This window comes from Molothrus aeneus, chromosome Z (genome assembly GCF_037042795.1).
Source record: "Molothrus aeneus isolate 106 chromosome Z, BPBGC_Maene_1.0, whole genome shotgun sequence".
Classification (NCBI taxonomy): Eukaryota; Metazoa; Chordata; class Aves; order Passeriformes; family Icteridae; genus Molothrus; species Molothrus aeneus.
In genome coordinates, this window is record NC_089680.1 from 49,573,204 (window position 1) to 49,592,197 (window position 18,994).

General features: G+C 40.2%; 1 protein-coding gene across 1 annotated transcript in view; it reads right to left on the minus strand.

Moving 5' to 3' along the window:
• Window positions 1-4,499: 4,499 nt before the first annotated feature.
• KCMF1 (potassium channel modulatory factor 1) overlaps window positions 4,500-18,994 on the minus strand; it is a 45,349-nt gene continuing 30,854 nt past the window's right edge. The window contains exons 4-7 of the mRNA XM_066568849.1: window positions 12,403-12,504; window positions 8,426-8,600; window positions 6,050-6,332; window positions 4,500-5,135 (exon numbers count right to left, since the gene is read on the minus strand). Coding sequence (XP_066424946.1) covers window positions 4,874-5,135; window positions 6,050-6,332; window positions 8,426-8,600; window positions 12,403-12,504 — 822 coding nt within the window. The 3' untranslated portion in view covers window positions 4,500-4,873. The remainder of the gene's footprint in view (window positions 5,136-6,049; window positions 6,333-8,425; window positions 8,601-12,402; window positions 12,505-18,994) is intronic.

Consider the following 18,994-nt stretch of genomic DNA (forward strand, 5'->3'; position numbering starts at 1 on the left):
GACAGCCAGGGCTGAGTTGAAAAGTGTAATGGAAGCACACTCCAGAAGCTGCACAGTTCCCCTTTTCTACTCCATTTGTTTACAAATAACTTTTGAGCACCTATATACGGTGCACATGATGTATAATAAACATTGCAAATAAATCCTTGTGCCCATTGCTTGTCTCAAGACTCTTTCATCTTCTTTAGGAGCTAAAACAATTAAACAGCCTCAAAACAGCAAAGTACCCGTGCAGCAAAGCAGGCTGACTGGAAGTGAGTGAAGGTCAGCTCTGCCAGGGAAAAGAAGATTAAGTGATGCAACTGGAAAGCCTTCACACACTGTACATATGCACACACTGCTCCCTGGTTTAGGTCTGAAGCCTGGGAGGCAGTGGAGCCTCTCTGCCTCTTGGTAGCAGGAAATGGCCTTTAAGCCCTCACAGCAGACAAGTGTCTCAAAGCTGCAGCTGTGCACACATCTGGATGTTTTGTTTCTGCACCAAACTATTAACTGTAAACTTAACAGGAGCACAACTCTGTGCCAAGATAGAAACCCAACCTGAGCAAAGGGCAGAGGATGGAAACTCTCCCAACCACCAGTGCCAGGGAATTAATTAAGGCAGTCACAAGTAAAACATTGTGGATGATGGATGCATTTTCCATGTTTATCACACCACCATGTGCAAGAGCCTTTCTTTGTCTTTGACAAAAACATTAAAAAGGTTCCAAAAAACCAACTCAGACCTCTTATTAATGCGGATCAGAAGTTACAGACAGACCACACTGATATCTGAAAACTTTCCAGGGACTTCAACTCCACTGTTCCACCGTTTTCCCTACCACTTTAACATACAAATACTGGAAGGCTGTATGCCTTTCTGAGTGCCCCACCCCTAACAACGGCGCTCTGGCAGCGCTCAGCAGAACGGAACCTGGCACTCTCCGCGCTGACCGCGCAGGAAAGGGCTCGGGAGAACCATCAGTGATCCCGGGATACCAACCCCCAGCAGGGGATAGCCGCCTGGCAGGACAGCGCAGCACACACAGAGCACAAAGGGAGCAGCATACCCGGCACAGCAGCTGGAACCCGCCTGTGGTGGGGCACATCCTCCCCTGCACATGCACCATGAAGGTCTCCTTCAGCCTATTAGTAACACTCCCTGTTCCTGGAATGCGTTGCACAACAAACTTGTTTTCTAATGAATAGCCTTGGAAATTTGTTTTTGTCTGAATCACAGCTGGAGTGAAATAATAATCATTACTGGACTTTTGAGGAAAATTACTGACCTCGATTGAGTCCAGGATGGAATCTGATGGAAGACTAAAGCCGAACATCTCACAACCCTATGAGCAGGGGTCCCACAGGCGGCCCTTTGAGGTCCCATGCCCCCAGGGGCTGTGCCAGCATGTCCCTTGGAGCAGGATGTGCCTCTTGGTGCTCATCAACCCACAGGTTTGGGACTCAAAGGAGCTTCGTCAAAAACTGACAATGGGCCTGGACTGGTACCCCCTCCTCGAGGGTGAAGCCTTTGCCCACTGAGAGATGCAAAGGCATCCCAGGTGTGCATTTCACTGAACTCTGGGGGAGCTTTAAACAGGGCCTTTGCAATATGCACACACACACAGAGGAGTATTTGAATGTATACATGCCTGTGTCTGTGTGCAGGTGTGAAAACTGACTTCAACACTTTATAGCAAGTGTAGCATCAATGCTGCCATCTTAGATTCAAAATTTAGTTACTGTTGTGGTTATGGTAAATCTTACAGAATCAGTTAAATCAGTCAATGATTAAGTGCTGCCAAATCCTTTAGACATAAAGGACTGAGCAATTCCAAGGGTAGGTTTGGCAAGGGGTCCGTTGTGAAATTTGTGACTCTGTGGAGGGTCTCCCTTCCCCTTCTGCATCCTTACATTCTCTGTCCTCACCCTTTTGCATCCCCAGTCTCAGTTGTGTGTCACTCCAGATTGATTCTAGTCCAGTTCTCCTTTGTGGGCTTTATCTATGTGGTAACAGAACAAGTTGCTTCTTGCCAGAGAACTTAGTCATGCTTTCAAAATTTGTTATAAAATTGCTTTTGTTGATACCTTTGAAAGTGCTTTTTTACATGACTTTGACCACCCAGTCACAATACAGGTGTCCCTGCACTCCAGGAAATGTGCAAGGGCAGAGCACTAAGGCTCCTGTTCCTGGAAGGCGGTTGTCCACATCGAATGCTGGGATGTGGTGTGGGGTGGTTTTTTTGTTGTTTTGTGATTTTTTTTTCCCCTCTCCCATGGAAAAGGCAATATTCCCCCCTGTGGGATTCCCCTCCAAAGCTGATGGAGGCTGCAGTCACTGCAGCCCACAGCACCCTGAAAATAAATGTTTTGGAAATACCCCAAAAATGCTACCTTGGCAAAGCTTACTCTGAGAGGGAAAAACACTTCCTTGCAAATAGGACTTGACAGACTACCAGAATACCGTCCTAGTAGCCATTTCATGTCATTTTTAAACTTAAAATAGAAATAAAAATGTCAAACAGCTTCCCAAACCAATGATTTGTACAAGTTACATGACATCCAGGGACACATTTAAATCCAAGCCAGCAGGCATTCAGTCTCTAAACAAACACAGCTTGCATCCCCTTCCAAGCGAGTGTGGTGGCATCTGGAATTCGGGCAATGTAAGAGACCAGCTTTAACCAATACAAAACACCACCACACTGAGAAGAGCCTGTTTTAGATGCATCTTGGTCTATGCAGCCTTCAATTCACCTACCTGTGAAGACTTTAGGATTATGTACTTCATCACCTGCCAAAGCGTATGATTTTAATACATATATAAAGCACCCAGGACGTGTACACAAACTGATTTTGTGTTGGAAAATACAGTTATAATTAAAGGCAGATGCAGAAATTTCTGGAACAAAACTGTCAGGAAAATACATTAAAACCAAAGAAAATCAACTGAACAACAGTCTCGAAAATGCTTTATTGAACCGTGTGTCTTACTGTAATGTGCAGAAGATGTGTTTGAAAAACTACAGCTTGAAAAATTTTTGAAAGTCTTCAACAATCAATAAAAAAAGTCCCCTGCTGGGGGTAACTCTCAGGGTAACCAGAGGCTGCATGTATATTTTTCTGTTGCAGAGACTAAAAAAAAATTTAAAAAACCCAACCAAAGCTAATGCTGCTCTACATGAAAACAATCAAGATTTGATGATTAAAAAAAAAAAGAGAGGAAGGAACTTAAACTCAGTCTATAGGGATGCTTTTTTTCCTGCTGTTATTTTGGATTAGCATACATGTCACAGTTCTGCTGAGAACACCACATGGTGTCTAAGTCATTACGTTTACTCTACAATGCTGCTGAGATGAGAGGATACAGAGAAAGAGAGAGGGGGTGAAGTGAGAGATCTGGAAAGACATCATTATGATATAAGCCTAGTTTAAATTTTCATCAGAAGCTGTGTGCACTTTTGTTTTTATAATCCAACTTTTCATTCAAAAAAACACACCAAAAAAACCCAACCAACCAACCAACCAACCAAACAAAAAATCCCCAATCAACAGCAAAAAACTCCAAACAAACAAACCACACCCCCCCCCAGAAAAAAAAAAGAAAGAAAGGAAACCAAGACCAAACATACCCCTTCTGTCCCTGCTTTTGTGCTATTATAAATTTCTATGCACAAGAAAACCATACTTTTTTCCAAACCAGTAGGATTAACAGTATAGGCATGTAGGTGGCATGATTCAACTAAAAGGCTTTTTTTTTCCCCAACTTTTTTTATGCCAGCAAAAATAACCAAAGGAAACAATAAATAAAAGGTGCTAAAGTTAGCATTAAGAATTTCTTGTAATATACTGACAGTCTGGGAATCCAAATCCTCAAGCTCTCCTGATACTGCCAGGTCTCTGCAAACTATGAAGCAAATACATAAATAACTCAAAAATATGATTGAGGCTGTGAAAGGCTTTTAAACTAAGACAATAGGATCCAGGCTAACTTTTTTTTTTAAGAAACACAGTGAATATATGAATTGTCTACACCTGAATAAAACATATTTAACAATTAAAAAATTTTAACAACCACAACAAAGAAAAACTTTAAACGAAAGTGAACATCATTTGATTTTAGGGCACACAAAAGCCCCTTGCAGTAGCTTCCAGCAGTGGCCTTACTGTTGTGTCTCCTACAGATGCATAAAATGAAGTTTAACTCCACATTGAGGTGACAGCTGAGAGGGCAACATAAGGGTCGCATTCAGCAAAACGCCACACCCCGGTCACAACAATGTATCCCACTGCAGAGTTTCCATCCTGTGCAGGAACAGCACATGAAGATGTCATTCTGTCACATATTATTAAAAAGCTAGTTTGCGGCCACAAACTGCTACTCAGAGCTAACCTTTTTCATCACATAACCTTGGAATAATGGGAAAGCTTTGTGTTTTATAGTTTACTCCTTGTATTTAAATTTTTAAATGACAAGGTCACTAAAACTCATGCACGCTGCAAAAAACGTCATGCAGTAGTTAAGGTAAACCATCCAAGCAGTTTTTATTCATTAATATTCATAAATACACACAGCAGCTTCATTAGAGATTTTTCTTTTTTTTTTCCTCTTCAGTTTGAATGTGGAGTATTAGGAGAGCCTTTTGCATGTCAAGGTACAGGACACAGAGCCCTTGGCTCTGCACTGCAACCTACATTTACCTGCTAGAAGTAAAAATTAGTTAAGTGGAAATGATTATCATATATATCTTTTCTCTCTTTCTTTTGAATGTACACAATGTAACAAGAGTGACAGACCTGAAATTACAATCACCAAAACAAACCCAAGATAGTTGTTGTCCACTTTCATTGGCAAATACAGCACAGAGGACATTGTCTGCAAAGTGGGATGTCATCAAAGAGGAGGTGGAGGAGGCTCATTTCCTTTATTACTCTCTTTTAAATTTAGGTTTTCTAAAGCAACATCTAGAGGCATAATATCTACACAGCCCATAGCACCAAAATCTGCAATCTCCCCCCGCTCATCCTCATCTGAGGAGGAACTTTCTTCCTGCATCAAGGTGGACAATAGAAGCTCCTGAACAAACAGGCTGCAGTCTGCCCGTTCGCTCTCCATTGACTGACGCTCTGCTTCTGACATCTTCGGATCATTCAACCTGGGCAGCAGCAAGGGAAGAGAAGACAGAGAGTTGCTGAAAGTCCCTTTCACTGGTGACACCAGGGACAGGCTGAGATGTGCTCAGAAACTGCTCCTTCAGGACAGTCCTACCTGCCCATCAACACGTCCAGCACTTCAGTACAACAGGCATGCCTTCAAGAACCCACCCCTTCTCTGCTGCTGTGACAGCATTCGCAGGGGAGCCCAAAGTTAGAGGAACATCAAAAACTGTTTGTGAGGTTTCCTGCTATTTAAGGAGTCTTTTAGGGAGGGCTGGTGCCATTTCCTGGACATGCAATTATATGCCTCCACATCAACTTATAAGTTCACAGTGGCTACAAAACACATCACTGCACTGTGTAAAGCCTACTGTGCATGGATTACTGAACGTAATCTCACTTCTCCTAAGGTACATGGCATGCCCTGATGAAGGCAAGGAAACTGCTCACTCCAGCTCTGAAAGTCACAATCTGTGACATTTGCAGATGCTTTAATTAAGGTTCTCAAGTGAACTTCTGATTCAAAGATGTCACATGGCATTATTGTGAACTTACATAAAAATCCACTTGATTCAAATTCAGGCACAGGAGCTGTTAAAATTACCACACTCTTCCACAATCCCAGACAAACAGAAGTATGCTTGCAGAGGAGATGTGGAAAATATTTTTATTTCAGGTCACTGGTCAGTGCTCTAGAAGAACTGGGATGACACAGGAAGTGAATCCTCTTTTAAATAATCCTGGGGTCTAAGTATAATTTCTAAACTACGTAAATATTCTGTTAATTAATGCCATCCTAGGCATGTGCCTGACTCCAAACATATAAGCTTCATCAAGCTCTGTATCTCTACTAGTAGTAAGGTAAACAGAAATTATAAGAGGTAAATACAAGTAAATACACAGAACGAATTACCTTGTCAGAAGGAACTGGGAATTCTGGATAGTCTGCTGACTGTTTTCTGTGTTAGATGTGTTGGTTGTTGTTGTAGATTGTGTCATAGTGGTGTTGACATTGATCGTGTTGGTGCGTCTGGTTGCATTGCGTGCAGTCTCCAGTTGCTGTCTCGCTGCCTGTGCATGTTGTCGTTCCAACTGCAGTTGCATCTGCAGCTGCTGTAACTGAGAAGCAGAAGGGCCGGAGGAGTTGAGCTGTCCTCCTGCAGAACGCCTCACACCTGATAGCTGGGATAAAAGCTCTGCCAAAGAAGAGAAAGCTTCCATGACTTAAGATCTTAAATGAGCATTACACAGCAGAATAAATACACCCCGAATTCCAGTGCATAAATTCCATTCTTCTCAACTAACATCAAAACCCAACAACGCTCAGAGAAGACTGTGAAGATTAATGCCCATAAAAGATTAAAAGTAATTTATGCAGATGTAGTCCAAATGACAAGACGAGGTTTACAGTCTTGACAACAACAGGTAGAGCCTGGCAAAAGACAGCTCTCTGCAGCCACCCTCTGAGACTTTAAGCCAAAATAGCCAGTGACTAAGAAACTTTTTTATTTTGGCTTTGAATGGTGACTTTTTTTTTTCCTTTTAATAAGTGTTCCCTCAAAACACAAGCTTCATCTTCCCAATTATCTCAGAGGGAAGCTGTGCTGCAGCAAATTCAATGAAGGAAATTTAGTTAAGAAAATATATTCAATCACTGCTTGACAGCAAAAGCATTCTGTATGAATTCTTATTTCTGGCAGAAGTATGTAGAAGGCCTAGCAATTAAAAACTCTCTCTGTTATTAAGTTTTCCAATTCAGAAGGATGGAATGCTCCTTGCAAATTTTATCCACCAAGTTTTTTTTTAAATAAATATTAGCAGCCAGTTACTGCACAGTTACTGCACAAAGCTAAGGTACACTGTAGCAGGATCTCTTCTATGCCCTGTGCAGAAGGTACTTCTGATCTCAGATACCTGCTGCAGTTGATGCAATGGTAGAGGAAGCATGGGACAATCCTGCTCCTGTCCCTCTGCTCTACGTTACAAACTTACTATATAGGTCGTGACAATTTTTCTTCCATTGCATTAACAAAATGTAATCATACTAAAACAAGCTGGTTTTTAAGGAACAAAGCAAAATACAAACTAGAGAGGTGGAGTAATTTTCAACAACACTGATAGCAGCACCAAAATAAAGTAAATTTTTATTACTAGAGAATGCCACAGGGAGGAAAAAAATGTTTAAGAAAAGTAACTGATGCTATAAATTTAAATAGAAAAATCACTGTAGTCTTCCCTATTTATTACTCCAGTAAAAAGGCAGACATGTTAAAACTCACAGGCAAGATTAAGATGTATTTATTCTCACTGTAATCTAAAGCTTGGAAAATAGGGAAGCAGTATTTTGGAAAGAGGTGTGAACTCAAAACAGTCCAGGAACAAGATGGACACACAGCTCAGTGTGCTCTGAATGCAGAAACACGTCTTCCACCAAAAAAGAATAGATGCAGAAGAATGACATTTTATCCTACATTTAATGCTGCTAAGTGGGAAGGTCCAGCAAGGCTGAAAACAAACTTCAGCAGTCACCTCAAATTTTAAATGAACTGAAGCGGCTGACCTGGGGAAAGAAAGAGAATGTCTTACACTGGAAGCTTCAAGAACATCCTCCCTCTTTGAACAAACTCACCTGTGACCTCACTTAACTTATTTTTTTCTCTTGATGGGCTACTTCTTCACAGCTAATTTAATGAGTTACATCAGGGCACACCAGGCCAGCAGAGAACCAGAGCCAGCAGAAGGTAGGCAGAGGGGACCATGATTAAGGGAGGCAGTGGATCCACAGCTCCCCTTCCAGAGGAAATGCCTCATTAAGCCAGGTGGCTGGCTACCTCCCCCTGAAGAAGTAACAGCCTAATAGTAGCAAGCTCCAGTTTGAGCACTGTGTCTGAAGGTGGATTTGGGGCAGACATTCTGAGGTTTCCCTGACGTGTTGGTATGGTCAAAGACCATGGCATTAAAATGTTTACATTTCCCCATAGATAAAACTGTATTTGTTTTCAGAATGGTCTTCACTGTTTTTTCTTCATTGTAAAAAAAAAAGTTATTTTCACATCAGAGGTAAAAATAGAAGAAACAAGTTATTTCTGGGAATCCTAAAGACACGGCCTAATTATTTTCTGATGCTGACAGTGAGAACACTCTTTCCCTCTTCACCCGCTCTGTGGGATGCTGTGCCTGTATGTGCAGCTTCACAGCAACACAGAGCAGGGCAACTACTGCCACCTTGCATTCTCCTTCCCCTGCGGAAGGAGGACAGTGGAGTAAAACTTGTGGTTACAGCTCTTACCAGCTATAGGATCCATGGCTTCTCTATTGCTTGGAGAATACGAACTCTGAGAAGACGAAAGCCCACCAGGGGAACTGGTAGTAAAGTGCATGTTTGATCTACGAGCACGGGGGCCTCCCAAACCGCGGCCTGGGTGGAACATCCTACGTACATGCCGAACGCCACTGGATTCATCGTGGACAAGAAGTTAAGAAAACAGAACTGATTGGCATTGAGTGTTAAACAACCACTAAAGGACATTTGATGGGTCAAATACTCAGGTATGGTGTTCTTGATTCATAAAGTAATGATTCAACTTCAGAAGCAAAGCTAGGGTACACTGTAGCTCTGCTACGGGTCAGACTTACTGATCTGGTAATTTTGTTTTAATCAAACTTTTCTATGAAAACCCACATAAATCCATGTTCAGCCAAGCTTACTGCTGAGATAGGGACTTCATTTCTCCCTTCCCAATTCTTACATTAAGTATCAAAACCAATAAAAACATTTACTACAACTCCTATCAGAATAATTACCCAATTCCTTTTGACTTCTGTACTTGATGCATTTATCCAAGAAATTTCAGTCTTTAGGAAACTGTAGGTTTCTGGAGTATTCAGCACATTCATCACTTCCCTTTGTTTCACCTTTCTTCTTACAGCCAAAGAAATATCACTAATTCCAGTATCATAATGATGCTTTTCATTTTGTCTTTTTCCCCCACTTCCCCCAATCACATGCTTGCATTTTCTGTCACTTTTTAAATAGGTTCTCGTATAAATTTTTAAGTAATTAACAAACTTAAATAAAGGTTATTTTTGTCATAAATTTGTTAACATTCATCCTCCAAGACAGTCCAGATAAGTCTTCTTCCTAAAAATCATTAGTATTACTCACTGGTGTAAAATGAAATAGCATAGACTTTAATATTTTATTTTAGTGTTATTATAATTTAGCTCACATCTCCATCTCCTATGTTTTTTATCACAGTATGGTTACCAGGTTACCACTCATATGGTATCAATTTCTGTGTAAGGGTAGCATCCAATGTATTTTTCATAAATCACAGTTATGGAGCAGAACCTCATCATATCATGGGAGGTCATGAAAGGAATGACTTGACTTCCCATGGCAAGAGAGAGCTTCTGGCCATTACAAGAAGACTTTACAGAATGTTTCCTTCTTTCAAAACTGTTAGTTATGCTACAGTGTAAAACTTAACATCTAGGGTGTAAAAGAAAAACCTCCCCAGCACAGAACACACTTTGCTAGGTACAGAGCATCTTGCACCTCTGAGTGTGCCAATTTTGGGTGCTGCTGGAGTTGCTAAATTGGATGGACTAAAGACCCCATGTAGTTTTGCAAGCTTTTCATAACTAAACATGTTAAAACAGGACAGTATCTGGGGATTTTTCAAGCAGACACTGGACTCTGGGGTAACTTTCCCAACCACAGCTTTTAAAGTGTTTTGAGATGTCGTTCTTCAAATAACAGCTAAACATGCACTTGAGTCTTACCAGCTATGCTAGAGTAAGAAAATACTTTGCAAACATTATCTTGTGACAAAACATTTAAACTGAATAGTCATGTGAGAACTATTTGTATGATTAATGCTGAAAAGATGTATTTAATGAATTTTCAGGTATTTTCCTGCTAAAGAAAGAAAGTGAGTTTTAAAGAGTTGCCTACAGACTGTAGGAATAAATGACACACCTTGCAATAGCTGCACAAGGTTTGTAGTAAAAAACACATGCAGTGTTTTGGGACAATTTCAGGGAAAAAGAACAAAAACCAAAATTAACCAAACATGTCTAATTAATAGCTGGTGGATAAGGCCACCTCTCAGGACTGTAGTAAATCCAACAGTAAAGTCTTACCTCAAATTGCAAAATAAATTTTTACTCTAGAAGGAGCCTTCTCTATCTCCTTTTTGTACATGAAGGCAGCTACAGAGCACAAAGAATTGTTCTGTACAGCTTCAACTTCATATTCAGCAACATATTGGTGTATCAGAGTCATGGTTCTTATTTCCTACACTTGCAGAACCTGAGTGAAAAAGGGCATCTTCTCTTCCTTATTTCCTGCCTTAGATCTCCCTGCTGCTGGATATGATGTAGAGTCCAATGTCAAATAGTCACTTCAAGATACTTCTTACCACGTTTTGGAAATTTGACAACACTGGATGCCATCACAATAGAGTACAAGCAGGAAATTCTACAGGTACAATTTTTAATCATGGGCAATGTATTCCCAAAACAGATCCATTTCGGGATGACTGATACTGAAAACCTGACTCTGTATTTGAAAAAAGATTGTCTTTTCTGGCTCAAAAATTCCCTAAGTAAAAGTCATCTGGCGGCATTTTTGGTACTAGGGGGGAGAAAATGCAGCAATAGCCTGAATTCTAATTAAGTATCTTGTACATTTCAGTAGGAAATTAATTTCATTCTGTAGCTAGGAAAATTTAAACTTCCTGCCTTACAGTTAAGACAGTGTTGGAAGCCCACAGTTAGAACTCTGGCACACTGCTATGTAGTTATGTAATTCTTGTTAGAAAAAGCCTAATTAGGCAGGTGCTATGAAAACCTCATAGTTGGTACAATGAGCAGAATTCAAAATGACACAAACTACATCAGTCATCAAGCAACATTCCAAGGCTGTCCAAAGGCCAGGAAAGATCCAGTGGTCTGGAAAATATTCTCCCCTCATCAATCTTATCCTACCTCCTCTGGAAAGGGAGGATGGCATGTCTCCTGGCTACTAAGGACCACAGGGATGCCTGGGATCAAGCTCCCACAGCCAGAGCCACCGTGTTCAGCACCCTGCTCTCCGCAGTGCTGAGAGCTCTATTCCTCTCCCTCAGAAAGGCAAGTACAGGTAACTGCTTTCATCTGACTTTGTACCCACTTTTGTAGCACTTTTTCATCATTCACCTTTCACAGAGCCAATCTACACCCAAACTCCTTGATACTGATCCAATTATTGCACAGTAACTAACCTGCACATTTAGTCTGTCCTGACCTTAAACCATGCTAACAAATATACTAACAAACGCAATCAAATACAATCATAACTGAAGTGGAGCCATCACCTCAAATGCTGTTGTCCTTCTATTACTGTAATTAACTCTGTTTGATAGGGCTTGGATTTTTTTCCCCCAACTGCCTGAGCTTACATTATTCTTTGTTCCTTTTTAAAAATCTCGAACAAAAAAGCCACTATCAAATTTATAATGCAGTCTTTTTTTCTGTTTGTTTAAATGAGACACAAATGAATAGTTCAGAGATTACTTACTGTAGGGATGCTACATAGCTTGCATGTCATTAAATAAAAGCCCAAACCAAAAGATATTTTATCAGTTAATCTGAGGGAGTAAAAAAATTTAAAAGGAGACAAATATTCCTATAACACTGATGAAAGAATCCCAACAGTTACAGCTCTTCAGCCATCAAGCACAGATAAATGTCCGTAACTGGCTGCTAAGGTAACTGAAGGACAACATCCTATTTCCCAGAAAATCTGAAGGTTTTCTGAGTTGTATTACAAAATGTCAGTAGCACTACAAAACTAAATTATTAAAACATTGTGTTGAAAGTAGTTAAACAACTTTACAATCTTTTGCTACAAGCAGCTGTGCTAGAATTATCTTTATGTCCTAAATATATACAGCACTGAATCTTGATATGTAAAACAGCACCAAGAGTAATCATGAGGTAGGATGAAACACAGTGCAAGTAGAAAAAACCTCTGTATGTCAAAATCCTTTATATGTTTGTGCTATTAGAGTAAAAACACTCACAAGTATACCTACAAGTCGGTGCACAGTCTGTCTTTTTTAAACTAGGAGAGAAATCTTTTTATTTTTGATATACATGTCTTTAGCAACCTAAGTTCCAGGAAATCCAGAATACGACCCTTTGACTATAAAAATCAAACCAAGTCACTGTGACTATGAGGTGAAACAGTCTAGCCTCTTTGCCTCAAATTGGAAAGGATATTAAATCTCTAGGAGCTCTGTGTTCCAGTGTAAGATGAGCTGCAAAGTCATCTGTTACGTGATTCGGATCCCCTCCAGGCAATGCTGCACATATTGGACAAATCTGAAATGACAAAGCAAGGAAAAAACCCAACTTTATGAATATTACAAGAAGCAGAATTTTTATCAAGTCAATCATTAGACATTGCCTCTTATGCTTTAAAATAACATTTTGGTATTCATAAACACCTGGATGTCAACGTATTCAATAAACTCAGAAAAATTACAGAAGTGTAGACATTAATTTAGTAATCTTTCACTTTATGAATTTCAAAATATTATGAATTTCAGAAAACCAGAGCTAGGATTCTCAAAATCAATTTGCAATGTCTTGAAAGTTAGTATTTTTGCATGCCAATTCTGCCACAGACAGTAGAGTTGAATCACACAGGAATGCTATTTGCCCACTTGACACTCATCCCAGCAGAGGAATCAGAATGAAACTGCCCTTATTTCCTAAGTATCAAGCTGAGACCATCCCACTCAGGCAGTGTAGGTTTGGCAAAGAACAGTATTTTCTGAGCAGGTACTGAGATTTCTCTTTGGTTTTGGGGTTTTTTTTCCCCCACTTAAGAGCTTTTGGTTGGCAGGTTTTGTTTGTTTTGTTTTTTGAACTGAAATACAGTTAAATAAGCAGGCAAACATCACCACTACTATTGCCATAATTATGACTTGTTCTTTCAATGACTCCACAAACAGCATCATCTTCCATTTTTCTTTCATTTTTCATGTGTATACTTAAGCTGTTGAGTGTAGGTCTCAAAAGACCATGAGCATTAAGAACACCTGCATAAAAGAGCACACATCTATTGTACTCTCATGGAGGTGAGAACAAGGTCTTGAAATAAATTTACTATAAAATCTCAGCTTTCAATAGGAACTGCTGCATCTAATTCCACTTCCATTTTAGTGGCCAGTTCTGAAAAGAAAACCAGACATTTTAAAAGCTTTTTGCTACAACTCCTCCCCTTTTATTTTCAATGTTCAGCATTTCTCTCCACAGATTTTTCACCACTACAGATGCCAAGCAAGTGCACTACAGGGCATATCTTATCATAGCATAATATGATAAATACTCAGCTATGCCAACATATCAAAGCTACCATGTAGAAATGGATGTGTATTGGACAGATAGTTGTGAATTCCCTAAACTTCATTACAGCTGCTTAATCTTCTCATATCAAAAGAATGCAAGACCTTCAAAGCAATCTTCTTTTATTTAAGCTACTCTGAGGAAGCAGAAACCCAACACAAGAACAACAACCCACTCCAGAAAGCAGGAAATCACCAGAAATTTCTTTGTTAACATGACAAAGATTTGTGAATATACTCAGACCTCAGAAAAACATCAGTTAAGAAACAGTTATAATGAATATTGAGTAAGAAGGAATCAAAGAATCCCAATCCTAATTCTAAATATCAACTAAACTTTCAATAACTCCTGACTAGGGAGAGTTACTTAAATACTGTTATGCACAAACAACAATTTAGTTAAGCATAAGCTCTGACAGAGCCACAACAAAGACTGCTAGATCACTGATTAAGCGTGACACAGCTAAAAGTCACTGTTAATTATAACATGCATGAACGAATGGTGCAGACGAAAGGCAAATGTTGTCAGAATTTTCTCTTGAACTTATGAGCATTTGCATTAAGAAATCATCATGCAACCCTGAATGATGACTCTAAAGGCCTAAGTCAATCCCCTTAACAGAACAGTGCCAGTTTCCAGAACTGTCCTTGTATTAGCACTACTTCCCCATTTACATACAAAGTAACCACTTTAGGTGACAACAGTTCTGTAACTTCAACAGGAATCACTGGGATCTTAGAGGATGAACAGGGACATTGAGACTGACTCAGATTGTCCATTTCATTACTGCAAGAAAAAGCTCTCTCCAGTTTAACCACTGAAGTATCAACAACAGAGTGCTTACAATTCATCTACAAGGAGCCTAGTAATGCCTTCCCGATGGTGAGAAAGCTGCTGCAGTGCAAAGTAATAGCAGAAAATTAGCATCTCTGTTATGAAAGAAGACTGAAGAGATGGCATTTTATGAAGTCTACTAAATCTGTTTTTATTTACAATGCTAGCAGACTTCTAGTTGAGCACTGCATTTCATCTTGACCAGTCCAACTAACCTGAAACTTCTAACACCAACAAAAACAATCATCATACTGATTTCCAGATTCCTCTGCCTTATAACTCTAAACCATTGTCCCTAGACATTATATGGGTGAAGAAATACTGGTTCTATAGAAGAGAAGAAGGCTGGCTCTTTGAACAGGGAAGACAGAGCTGCACCCCAGCTGCTGTCTCACTTTGTCCTTTAAGTGAGAGAGCAGCTGGGGTACATTAAAAGCTGTCTAGATGGAAGATGACCTGATGGAGATCTTATGTGCTGGAATTAAGAAGAGAACATGCAAAGGGGATGTTATAGGGCATGTCTACTATAGGCTACCATGAGGAACAAACAGATCAGGCCCTCTAGAGACACAGAGCAGCTGCCTCACACTTGCAGGACCTGATCCTTGTGGAGGTCTTCAACCACTCCAGTATCTGTTGGAAGGACATCACAGCACGACTGCAATCCAAGAAGCTCCTGGAGTGCTTTTAAGGTAACTCCCTCCTCCAAGTGACAAAGGAGCACACAAGGAGAGGTGCTATACGGGACTTCATAATTACCAACAAGAGGGGCTCAGTTGGGATGTGAGGGTCAAAGAAAGCCTTGGCTGCACTAACCTTAACATGGTGCAGTTTGAGATCCTTAGGGCAGGGAGAAGATCAAAAACAAGCTCGTGACCCTGGGCCTCAGCAAAGCAAACTCTGGCCTCTTAAAATATCTGCTCGGAGGAGTCCCATGGTGTATGAACCAGGAGAGTAAATGAGCCCAAGAAAGCCTGTTAATATTGAAAGATCATTCCCTCCCAAACTCAAGAGCTCTCCATCCCACTGAAGATGAAGTTAGGCAAAAATGCCAGGAAGCCTACGTGGATGATCAAGATACTCCTAGACAAATTCAAACACAAAAAGAAAGCATACAGAAGTCACCCTCCTAGGGTAAGCCACAGCACAGCCTACCATTAAGCATTATCTGAGCATCACAGGGCAATGTAAGCAAAGCTAAAGCCCAAATGGAACTGAATCAGGCAAGTAACATCCAAGGTAACAAGAACATCTTCTAGAAGTGCTTAGGAAATAAAAAGATAACTAGGGAAAATGTGGGCCCATTGCTCAAAAGACATGAGGCCTAGTTACACAGGACACAGAAGAGGCTGAAGTACTGAGTAACTCCTTTGCTATGGTCTTTACTGGCAAGACTGGTCTTTAGCAACTCCAGGCCCCAGAGAGCAGGGGTAAAGTCTGAAGTACTGAAGACATTCCCCTACTGGAAGAGGATTACTCTGTAGAATACTTATGTGAACTGGAATACTTAAACCCACAGGCTGTGATGGCTCTGATGCATCAAGAGGTTTTGATCAAGCTGGCAGATGCTACTGTGAGCCTCTTAGTCTCTGAACTATCACGGTGACTGGGTGAGGTGTCTGAGGACTGGAGCAAAGCAAATTTCACTCCTATCTTAAAGACAGGCAAGTGAGAGGAGGACCTAGGGAACTATAAGCTGGTCAGCTTGCTCTGATCCCTGGGAAAGTGAGGAAACTATTGTTAACTATTTTTAGGCAGTATTAAAGACAAGAAAATCATCAACAGCAGTCAGCACTGGCTTCACAAAAGGGAAAACACGCTTCTCCAACTTGACAAACTTCAGTACTGAAGTGTCTGGCCTGGTGGATGACTGAAGCGTAGGGGAAATCGCCTACCTGGACTTCAAGTAAGACCACTGACACTGCCTCTCACAGCATGCTCAAAGATAAGTTGCTGATGCTCAGGCTGGATAAACAGAGAGTGTGGTGGAGTGAAAACTGTCTCAGTGAATAGGCTCAGAGGATGGTGATCAGTGGGAATTCTGGTGATTACACAACGCTAGGAGAAGTGGCTGATTCGCTAGGGAGCTGTGCTGCCATGCACAGTGACCTTAAAAAAATGGGACAAGAACCTCATAAAGAGGAAGTACAATGTCTTGCACCTGGGAAGGAACAGCCCCAGGAATCAGCACACACTGGAGACCAGTCATACAGAACAGCTTTGCAGCAAAGGACCTGGGGTTCTGGTGGACCATGGGCCAGCAGTGTGCTCTTGTGGCTAAAAAAGCCAGTGGTGTTCTGGGCTACACTGAACAGAGAGCTGCCAGCAGGTCAAGGATTGTGATCCTTTGCCTTAACCCAGCACCAGTGCCCAGTTTTCAGCTCCACACATGCACGCACAGAAAAAATCTCAGTAAATGGTTACAAAGAGGAAGGGAGAAAGGCTGAGAAAGATGGAACTGTTCAGCCTGGAGAAGGGTAGGGTAATGGGGGACAGATCTTAGGAATATCCATGAATACCTGAAGGGAACCTGAAAGGATGATGGAGCCATGCAATGGAAGGATGAGAGACAGTGGGCATAAATTCAAATGTAGGAGCTTCCTCATAAACATCAGGAACCACTGAAACATTTTTCACTGTGAGGATCACCAATCACAAGTTACCCAGAGATTTAACTGTGGAGTCACTATTAAAGAACTGGTCCTGTATGGACATGGTCCTGAGCAACCAGCTGTACCACAGTCCTGCTCAAGATGACCTCCAGAGGTCCCTTTCAACCTCATTCAGACTGCGATTCCTGTCTGCAGATACCTACCATTGTGGTACTTGTCGATGCCTACATCTGAGAAAAATCAGCAGAAAAGTAAACTTATCTGCATCGTTCTGAACATAAAAATGGCAAAATTTACCAGATGAAAAAATATTTTGCTTATTCTTTGAAAAACTTTTGGGGGCAAAAAGCCTTTAAAATATAAATAATTCTGTCCCTGTAAAGTTCCCTCACATCCCTAAAAATACATGTCTAAAATAAAACACATCTTCAGAAGGTGATACTCAAAGGACTACAAGCTCAGTATCTAAACATAAGTAATTGTCTGAAAGCCTGTAAGCACAAATATTTAGAATCCATAATATTTTCCTCTTTACTAGTCTTGTAGCTCTTCAATATCCCAATAAGGGTGCAGTACCCAAACAATTTTAGGTGCAGGCACCTAAAATTTATCTGGCATTTGTGATAAAACCATTTATCTGGCATTTGTGATAAATGTGTACATTTATCACAAATGCCAGATTCAAAACTTAGCACAAACAGTAACAATCATATTAAAGGATTAAAATATTGTCCTTTATCATTGTTTGAAACAACAATACAGCAGCATTGCACACTGATATATAAACAGAAAAGTTTTGTGGGATCTTTTTTTTTTTACACATATAACTCTTTCAGGATTTACCAGAGTAGCAGCTGTCAAGAATCACAAATTTAGGCCTTATGTGTGGGGTTCTAGAAATCACAACTGCAAACAAGGGCATGTCAAGTTTAAAAACCTGGGATCTGTGAACACTTAGTGTTAGGAACATATCACTGACATCAAGAGGTGCAAATCAGAACTGCAATACCAAGCCACCAGAAAAAATAGTCATCCAAATGCAGAACTTTCAATGGTTGATGCTATATTTGAAAGTTGCAGAGTCTAAGAAAAACTCAGAGAGACTGTAAAAATTTCAGCATGTCACTGAGTTAAATAATACATCACAGTGCGACTGATTGTGAAGTAAACACTACCTGTGTTTTTATGAAAGATCATAACACTTTTGAATCCCCGAAAAGGTGAACAAACACCCTTCCACATCACCTCTTCACTCAAGTTCCTTATTAAGTTTGAAGAGTCATTCATTTTCTTCCACAGAATTCTTTGAAAATTAAGAAAACTAGAAGATTAGAATAGAGAACCTATTTATAACTAATTTCACACAATGCATTAGTGATGAGTAATCCACTTCAGGCATCACTTTTTATCTAGGGGTCTAGGGTAAAACAGTTAACCACAGAACAGCACGCTCCATGTCATTCTGCTAAACTGCTAACTCAGTTTCTCCTGTTACCAAGGTGCATCAAGACAGTGAGAGTTAACATCTCCAATTAAAGTATTTCTGTTGAGACTTGTTGAAGAAATGCATTTTAAACCACTGATGGTTAGGGATGGGGGAAAACCACGTCCTTTGACAAGAGTAGTTTAAAATAACTATAGAATTCTGCTGCATAAAATAAGAGATCCATTAAAATAGCTATTAGAAAACATAACAAACTATCTGCATGTCTTCCTCTCTCTTACAGTTACAAAAGACTGGCATAGCTGTAAGCTAGCAAAACAATTATACACTAATTATGAAAAGGGAGACAGAGCTCGACAGAGTAACTGTGACAACTTTCTAAATTCTCTCTTACAGTATAACAATCTCCTAAACATGGCAGCCTTTGCATTAGAACAACAAACAAAAACTCTAAAAGAAGGAAGCAAGCTCATTATATCATGATACCCGTAAATCATAGAATTTTGATGCAATTCTCAAATATAGGTATTTTCTCTTCAAAGCATTTAAATGAATACATGCTTCAAGAAAG